This window comes from Ursus maritimus, unplaced genomic scaffold (genome assembly GCF_017311325.1).
Source record: "Ursus maritimus isolate PB19 unplaced genomic scaffold, ASM1731132v1 scaffold_26, whole genome shotgun sequence".
Classification (NCBI taxonomy): domain Eukaryota; kingdom Metazoa; phylum Chordata; class Mammalia; order Carnivora; family Ursidae; genus Ursus; species Ursus maritimus.
In genome coordinates, this window is record NW_024425119.1 from 10,587,263 (window position 1) to 10,596,230 (window position 8,968).

At 34.0% G+C, this 8,968-nt stretch overlaps 1 protein-coding gene across 1 annotated transcript in view; it reads right to left on the reverse strand.

The window, feature by feature from the left end:
* The window catches only part of LOC103669126 (natural killer cells antigen CD94-like), a 15,263-nt gene extending 9,379 nt beyond the window's left edge, over positions 1 to 5,884 (reverse strand). The window contains exons 1-6 of the mRNA XM_008697436.2: positions 5,725 to 5,884; positions 5,211 to 5,345; positions 3,268 to 3,339; positions 2,336 to 2,449; positions 1,201 to 1,272; positions 897 to 1,048 (exon numbers count right to left, since the gene is read on the reverse strand). Of these exons, the coding sequence (XP_008695658.1) occupies positions 897 to 1,048; positions 1,201 to 1,272; positions 2,336 to 2,449; positions 3,268 to 3,339; positions 5,211 to 5,345; positions 5,725 to 5,758 (579 nt within the window). The 5' untranslated portion in view covers positions 5,759 to 5,884. The remainder of the gene's footprint in view (positions 1 to 896; positions 1,049 to 1,200; positions 1,273 to 2,335; positions 2,450 to 3,267; positions 3,340 to 5,210; positions 5,346 to 5,724) is intronic.
* Between the last annotated feature and the right edge of the window lie 3,084 nt (positions 5,885 to 8,968).

The following is an 8,968-nucleotide window of genomic DNA, read 5'->3' on the forward strand; positions in this document are numbered from 1 at the left end:
ATATATATATATATATATATATACACATACATACATATATATCTCCAATGGAATGTTACTCAGCCAAAAAAGAATAAAATCTTGTCATTTGCAACATGAAGGATCTACAGGGTGTAATGCTAAGTAAAATAAGCCAGTCAGAGAAAGACAAATACCATATGATTTCACTCACATGTGGAATTTAAGAAACAAAGCAAAAGAACAAAGAAAAAAAAAAAAAGACAAACCAAAAACCTACTCTTAACTATGGAGAACAAACTGCTGGTTACCATAGAGGAGGGGAGGGAAGGGTCAATTAGGTGGTAGGGATTAAAGAGTACGTTTATCAAAAAATAATGATTTCATTAGTTTGGTCACTGAATTAAGTAGAATAAATTCATTTGGAAAAAAAAAGGGCGCACTTATGATGAGCACATATATAGAATTGTTGAATCACTATGTTGTACACCTGAAACTACTATAACACCGTATGTTAACTATACTCTGATTAAAATAATATAAGAAATAAAAGGCAAGGCAAGGAAAGGAAAAGACAAAAAATAGAGCAGGGTCAGAAGGACTAGGAGTACAGAGGAGGGCATCTGCAGGGGGTGGAATGTGGGCACTGACGCACAAGTTGCAATTTTAAATGGGGTTCTCAGGGCAGGTCTCATTGAGAAGGTGATAACTGAATGAATACATACTTGAAGGAGTGAAGTAGTTAGTCATGGCTATAGGAGAGGACATTGCATGCAGAGGAAACAGCAAATGCAATATTTCTACAGGGAAATAGAGTATTTCTGCAGGGAAATAGAATATTCCTTTCTCTGCTTTTTAAGTTGCAGGTGAACACTTCCTTTGACTGGTATGCATTACGTATTCATATCCCAGAAGCAAAGAATAAAATATAATCTCACCTTCAATCTACTCCCTCCTGTCTTTAAAAATGTAGCGTTCAAAGAGACACAAAGGTCAGAACAGCTTAACCAAGGAACCATTTCCATGGTTTGATGGTAGCAGTGGTCTTCGAACCGAACCCAGTGATTCAGAGAAGGTCCATGCTTGACACCTACGAAAGAAAATGTTTATAGCTCAGAGCCCACAGACCCTGGGAGCCCACAAACTAGGCCTTATTGCTTCATACATGTCCCTTTTAAGGATCATTATTTTTAAAAAAGAATTATTATCAACTCAGAATTTTCTCAATTTCTTCCAAATTACCTAGTTTCTCCTTTAGTTCTCGTAAATCCTCAATGAGAGAATCCTTCTGGCTTTGGAGCCTCTCTAGGGTTTCTGCATAGGACAAGACAATAGATGAGAAAAACATTACATCAGATAATTTTTTAAACTATTTTAAGAGTCATAATAATGAAATTCTCAAGTGGCAAATATACAAGTAATTTTGGTTCAGTCCCCTTCTCTTCTGAATTAGTTTCATCTCTAGCTGAAATAATCAATTGCTTAGAAACCAGCCTTTTAAAATGCACAACATAGTGGTCATAGTCAGCAATACTGTATTATAAATGCAAAGTTGCTAAGAGACTAGATCTTAATTGTTCTCAACACAAAATTGAAATGATAATTATGCGATGATGATACAGTACTGTAGTAATCATATTGCAATATGTAAATGCATTAAAACAACAGGTCATACACCTCAAACTTACACAATGTTATACGTTAAGCGCACTTCAATAAAAAAAGAAGAAAGAAAGAAACCTGACTTTTAACATAACCTATCACTAAAGGACTCTCAAATGGTTGATTCAATTATTCAATATACATTTGATACTTCACAGGAAACAAACTCACATTGTAATGCAAGGCCTTGGTAAAATATTTCTTTATCATAAACAGACTATTTTATATTATAATTAATTCACATAAAAGAAGCTTTATGATGACCAGTATTTTAAACTTTTCTCCTTAGGAGGCATTTAGAAACTATAAAAACACTATGATTTTTCAGATATTTAAGTTCTCCCATTCCCAGGCTCCCTGAATATCTTGCACATACCTCTACTTCACACCTGGACACTTTGATTTATTTTTGGTTTATCTGCTTTCTCCTGAGCCTCCTAAGGGCAGGGTTCATACTGATCACCAGCCTGGTGGCTGGCATTTAGTGCGCATTGAACAAATGTGAATGAGCTAATTAAAATAGGAGGCTATGTCTCATAAATGTGTTAGTTTCAGAAGATGACAGGAAAAACAGACAAGAATCCATCAAAACTGCCACACTGCAGTTTCTTGTTGTCAGAGAGCTCCTGTTACGTTATGCAACCAACCGTTGTGGGGCTGCGATAGGAACAACCTAACATTCTGTAAAGAGAGTTTGTTCTAGCTCTCACATTACCTTTATTTTGGTCAAGAACTTTTTGGATCCTAATTTCAGTTTCGTTTCGGGAAGACTCAATCTGTTCTTGAAGGATCTTCATCCTAATTGCTGATGTCTCGACAGTTTGAAAGTCTAAACAAGAATTCCCAATACGTATAAGCCACATGCTTAATTATGAAGCAGCAGTGTATTCAATTATAAAGTATCTTTTTTTTTTTTTTTTTTAGTTCTCTACTTACTAAAGTTCTTCATAAATGTTTTCAAAAGCTGTAAAAAGTTATTTGGCCAAATACTCTTTCATTTATTCACTCTTATTTCTAAAGTCCATGCCTCAATCTAAAATATCAGCATAATTTCCTTGTAAGTTTGAATGCATGTTTCTATTAATAGAAAAATGGTCCAACTCAATTAAAACAGACAACAAAAAAGGCAAACATCATCTTGAATAAATCTTTTGGCATCATGACTGGTTGATCTAATGTGTAGAATTTCACTGCCTGATCAAAATTATAGTTTTGAGTATCAAACTAGTGTTATCAATCAAAGAGGAACATTTACTTTTAAATTACCAGTTAGGAATAATTTTAGTAGTAATAAGAACATTCTATTGATCGAATTTAGGCTGTTGGCGACATTGACAATTGGAACAAATTATAAAAGAAGTTACTTTCTGATTTCTAAATAAATACAGTTGTAAGTTTATTGAGCTTATTTCTTAGCAAGTTGTAATTTTCAAATAATAATCATAATAATTGTTATTATCAAGATCTCTACAGTAATTGCAATAATATTGCTTCCCTGGAAAAACTATTGCAGTTATTGAGAGTTCACAAGGTTAAATTCATTCATATACTAAAAAGTTGCGATAATTTCATGTCATTTTTTGCCTGTTCTTTTTTCAATGGCAACAACATGTTTGCCAAAAACATCCCTTAATTAATCAGACTTACACTGATAACCAAAGAATCCACACAACATCAAGAGCAGCAGGCTGAAGAGTCCCAGGATCACAGGAACAAGTCCTAACAGAGAAAAGGAAAAAGAAGCAGCTAAGAAAGAGAGTAAGTGATGATCAGAGATACTGGGAGCTCTGTTGTTTGAAAGATTAATACCATTATTTTCTATTTCTTATTGCTCTTAAAATATCCCAAACTTTCTAATATTATCCAATGTGTGAATTATAAACTTTGAAGCTGAATGTGAAGAAAAAAAAAATCTTACTTAAAAGGGTGTGTCGAAATGAGTTAGCATAGCAAACCTGACTACCATCCTTTGAAAGGTCTGGTTGTAAGGTTGGCCTTCGGCATCTGGAAACCTAGATTTCAAGATGGTTCCACCACAGTTATTGATAAGAACGGTCCACTATTCTTGAACTGTTTGTGCACACTATGTAGTTTATGATGAACACCTACTTTCCTTCTGGAAGTCTGGAATTTTGTTGCATGTCAGCCAGAGGTTGCCTATGTAATCAGTCCCAATAAAGATCTTCAACACCAATTCTCTAATGTGTTTCCTGGGAGGGCAACATTTGACACACATTGTCACAACTTACTGGAGGAATTCGTGTGACCCATGCGACTGTACGGGGAAAAGACCCTTGGAAGCTTGAGCCTAGTCTCCACCATTCTTCACTCCAAGTACCTTTTCCCTTTGCTGTCTGTGCTTGGTATCCTTCCATTGTCATAAATCTTAGCTATAAGTGCATGTATCTATGTGAGTTCTCCCAGTCAATCATCAAACCTGAGCATGATCTTGGGGACTTCCACTACAGATGAAAATTTTACATACAGGTATTAAATATTCTTAAATACCAGGTATAAAATTTCAGTTCAGATTACCTTATCCTCACTAATATAACCAGATGGGGAAGTACTTAATTATTTTAAATCTCTGTTATTATTAAGATAGAATTCTTTATTTGAACTGCTGACTGGTGGTATATGCTTCTAAAGAATTACTTCAAATCTTATGGAATATTTTAACTGGATGATATTTGGTTTTAGGCCAAACATCACCTATAATTTCTTCAGTTTCATTACAATAATGTGTTGCATTGCTGCATTCTAGAAACCAAACTTTCAGCCATCATTGTTTATAGTCTTTTCTTGATACATTTATTTCCTTCTGAAATAAACATATAGAATCTAGTGTAAAAAATAAAAGTATTTATACTTCAGAAGAATTACACTTCTGAAATAAGGTGAAATGCTGCCATCAAAGGGAAGGGTTATATTAATAACTAATGTCCAAATCATTTCTTTAACTTTCTGAATAATGTAATGGTGGTTATCAACCAGAGGCAATGTTGTCCCCAAGGACATTTGTAAATGTCTGGAGACATTCTTGGTGTCGTAACTGAAGCGTAAGTGCTACTGGTGTCTAGTAAGTAGAAGCCAGAGATGCTGCTAAACGTCTTCCAATCATGGGACCATCCTCCACAACAGTTATCTAGCCCAAAATGTCGGTGATGCTGAAGTTGAAAAATCCTGCTCTACTAAATATTTTGTTTTGATCAAAATGAGGCAATCATATAGTAGGGTTCTGCCTTTCTTGTCTTTTTACAAATTTGCTGAAATTTAAATCATGATCATGTTTAATTTTGAATTTTGATCATGTTTAAGTCTGTCAGTCTCATGTCAGGAAACATGTCTAAATTTGGACAAATGGCTTCTTTTATCCTTGAATATTTTCCTTAATGTATGAAATTTTCAAATGTCTTTGTGAGAAAATATGCTTTTGTTTTACTTCCATATACATTTTGAAAACTTTTTAATCCCTATATTTTCTCTAAATTGTAAAATTCCCAAATAGCAACAGTTAGAGAAAAGTAAAATCAGGTGAAGAAGTACCTTAAGATAACAAAGACAGAACATAAATGCATAAAATCTGGTACCATTCATCCTGGTGGGCTCAGAAATCGGGCTCTGTTCATCCTCTGCAGGAGGAGGAAGAGAAGGAGGAGGAGGAGGAAGGTCAGGAGATGGTTCCAAGTCTGCAATAGGTATTGTCTCTGTCTCCTCTGTGATTTCTTTTAGCATAAAAAATACTTAATTAATTTATAATCTTGTAAAGCAAATGAGATTAGAATTTATTTTAAGAGATTCATTATTATTTCAAAATTTGCTAAACAATTATTGTAGTAGACATTCAAACCACATTTCCATCCAACAGCCCACGCAGCTAAAACTATTTAAATGATTGATTACACTTTAGGTTGAGCCAGGAAACAGATCCTTATTTCTGTTAATTTTATTTAAAAGCATCCTTTCAGTATATCTGAAAAATACTGAAGAAAATATAAGAACTTATGCCCCTGTTATAGTCATAACCACCAGTGATGATAGACAAAGATAATTAAAATGTTATTTTCATTAAAATGGTATAGGATTTTGAATTAAAAAGAATACCTGGAGGCTGCTCAGAGTCTGTAGCATTGGACATTATGAAGCCTTCTAGATGATTTCTTATCCCAGCAGTGAAGAAGAGCCCACAAAGATGTTGGTAGGTGAATGAAGAGATTTGTTCTCTACTATCCTCCTAGAGTTGATGGAAAGTCTAGACCTAGTCTAAGTGGGGCAGCTACTTACAGTTGTATGAGACTAACTTACTTTGGTAAAAACCACAAAGGAAATGTGAAAATAACTGGATATATTTCTAACGGTATTGCAAAAAAATTTTTTTTTAAATGTTCCTTTTTAATTAAATTATGTAAAACAAACTTTTTAATAGCAACTGGCTTGTGCAAGTAATAATCTGGAAAAGCCACTGTCATAAAAAATTGTAATTGATAATTCATAGTGAAAATTTTCATGAGAATTGAGGATGTATTGAGGAAGTCATAGGTATGTGGAACTAAGAGTCTAGACAACTAGAGTAATAAGGAGAGGAACAATACTGGAAATACCAGATACCTGTTAAAAGTAGATTTAAATGACAGCCTATAATAAATGGCTATTGAAGATATAGACCACATAATAAAATCTATAGATCTAGATATTAACAGTTTGGCTTAAGGTGTTTTGGTACCACCTCCCTCCACCAACGTTTTTTTCTTCAAGTAAAAACAAGTTCTACTTAAAGAAAAAACATTGGGTAGCCACCAACAATCTACTGCATGCTATTTATTAGCCTCCCATGGCTGAATATTTGTAGTGAGTAGAAATAGATATTGTACCTAAACAAAAATAGACATAAGATTCTTTCTCATCGTTGGGGTTATAACCTCATAGAAACGAATGTGTATTTAGGTCAGTCTGGTTGAAACCACACAAGATACCTTAGACATGGGCAGTTGTCATGTTTTCCACCCTTCTATGTCCAGTTCAGATTAGTCTTACAAGTAAATCCTAAAAATATATTGCACTTTATCTTTTAATATACGGAATACAAGGCTGAAGAGAATATTATAACATTACTGCTCACTCAAAGATCTCAGTAAATTTAGGGATGGAAAGAGCCGAGACTTAATAAAATAATATTGTACATTGACTTTTTGCCTATATTGTAATTCATTTTTATTTTGTTTACTTTCTGACTCTAAACTTAAAAATCTGACTGCATTGCATTGGTTAAGGATTCAGATAAGTATAAATGGGAGAAAGGAAAAATCATTGACCTCTAATGTTTTAATATCACTTATAACAAGCAAATATGAAAAAAAATATCATACGGACATATATTCCATTCATGGAGGCCTTCATTGTATTAGAATGAAATAAACTTTTCATTGTACTGTACTTTTGATATGATTAATCACCTCTCCACTTGAGTAGTTATATATCCATGCATTTTAAAGAGAGCACACATTAAAGAATAAGCCAGAAGGAAGGTTCTACATATTTTGTTGTTTAGAAGCAAAAATCAAATTGCAGAGTAGGGGGCACTTGTATAGCATAAAAAAGGAAAAGTGGAAGGGAAATGAGGAAGTATAAAAGAAATAGAAGGAGAAGGGGGGAAGCAAGAAGAAATAATGTGTAAATATGTTTATTTAATTCATATGAACATTAAAAAATATTTACACTGGTGATCATAGGCAAGTGAGACTATAAGAGAGAGGAAAAAATTATTCATATTTGCTCCATTTTAAGCTTCACATTATATACATGTGTTACATTTATCATGTTTTTAAATAAGTTCTGTTTAAGATAGGGAAATAAAGAAGAGTCATTCAGCATAGAGAAAAAAATCATGCTGTAAACAAACTTTATCTTAGAGGATACCCATAACAGTATTATAACCAAGGACCAGAAATATCAGGAAAAAAGACTGGATTAAGAAGATGCGGTCTGTATATACAATGGAATATTACTCAGCTATCAAAAAGAATGATTTCACAACATTTGCAGCAACATGGACAGGACTGGAGGAGATAATGCTAAGCAAAATAAGTCAAGCAGAGAAAGACAATTATCATATGGTTTCACTCATTTATGGAACATAAGAAATAGGAAGATCAGTAGGAGAAGGAATGGAAGAATGAATGGGGGGTAAACAGAAGGGGGAATGAACCATGACAGACTATGGACTCTGGGAAACAAACCGAGGGCTTCAGAGGGGAGGGGAGTGGGGGACTGGGATAGGCTGGTGATGGGTATTAAGGAGGGCACGTATTGCATGGTGCACTGGGTGTTATAGCAAGTAATGAATCATGGAACTTTACATCAAAAACTAGGGATGTACTGTATGGTGACTAACATAACGTAATAAAAATTATTATTAAAAAAATGTGTCCATAAAAGAGGAATTGGTTAATTCCCTACTAATATAATGAAATACAATACACACACTATAATCATTATGTTGAAATCTACTTTAGGACATAGACAGATGTTCATGTAGAGAAATTGACTGGATAAAAAGACTTTTAGTCAAATTAAAAAGTGTCTCCATCACAGGGCAAAATATCAACAAAGTGAAAAGACAAAGCATGCAATGGGAGAAAATAGCTACAAATCATAGATCAGATAATGGGCTAATATCCAAAATTTATAAACTACTCCTACAACTGAATAATGAAATAACTAAATAATTTAATAAACACACAAGTAAGTAAATAAATAAGTAACTAACACAATTAAAATATGGACAGAGAAACTAAATAGATTTTTTCCCAAAGAAGATATACAAATGGCCAACAGGTACATGGAATGGTTTTCAACATCACTAATCATTTGCAGATCAAAACCACAGTAATTCCTCACCCCAGTTTGAGGAACAATATGGAAGCTCCTCAAAATAATTAGAAATAGAACTACCATGTGGTCTAGCAATCCCACTTCTGGTTATATATCCAGAGGAAATGAAAGCATGATCTCAGAGAGGTACCTGCACTCCCATGTTCATGCAGCATTATTAACAATAGGCAGGACATGGAAACAACCGAAGGGTCTGCCAACAAATGAATGGATGAAGATCTGATACACATACATACACACAGAAATATTACTCAGCTGTGAAAAAGAAAGAAATCCTGCCATTTGCCACAACCTCATGGACCTTGAGAGCATTATGCGAAGTGAAATAAGCCCGACAGAGAAAGACAAATACTCCGTGGTATCACATAGAATAATACGTAGAATCTGAAAAAGAAAATCAAACTCATGGAAACAGAAGGTAGAAGATTGGTTGCCAAGGGTTGGGGGTTGGAGGAAA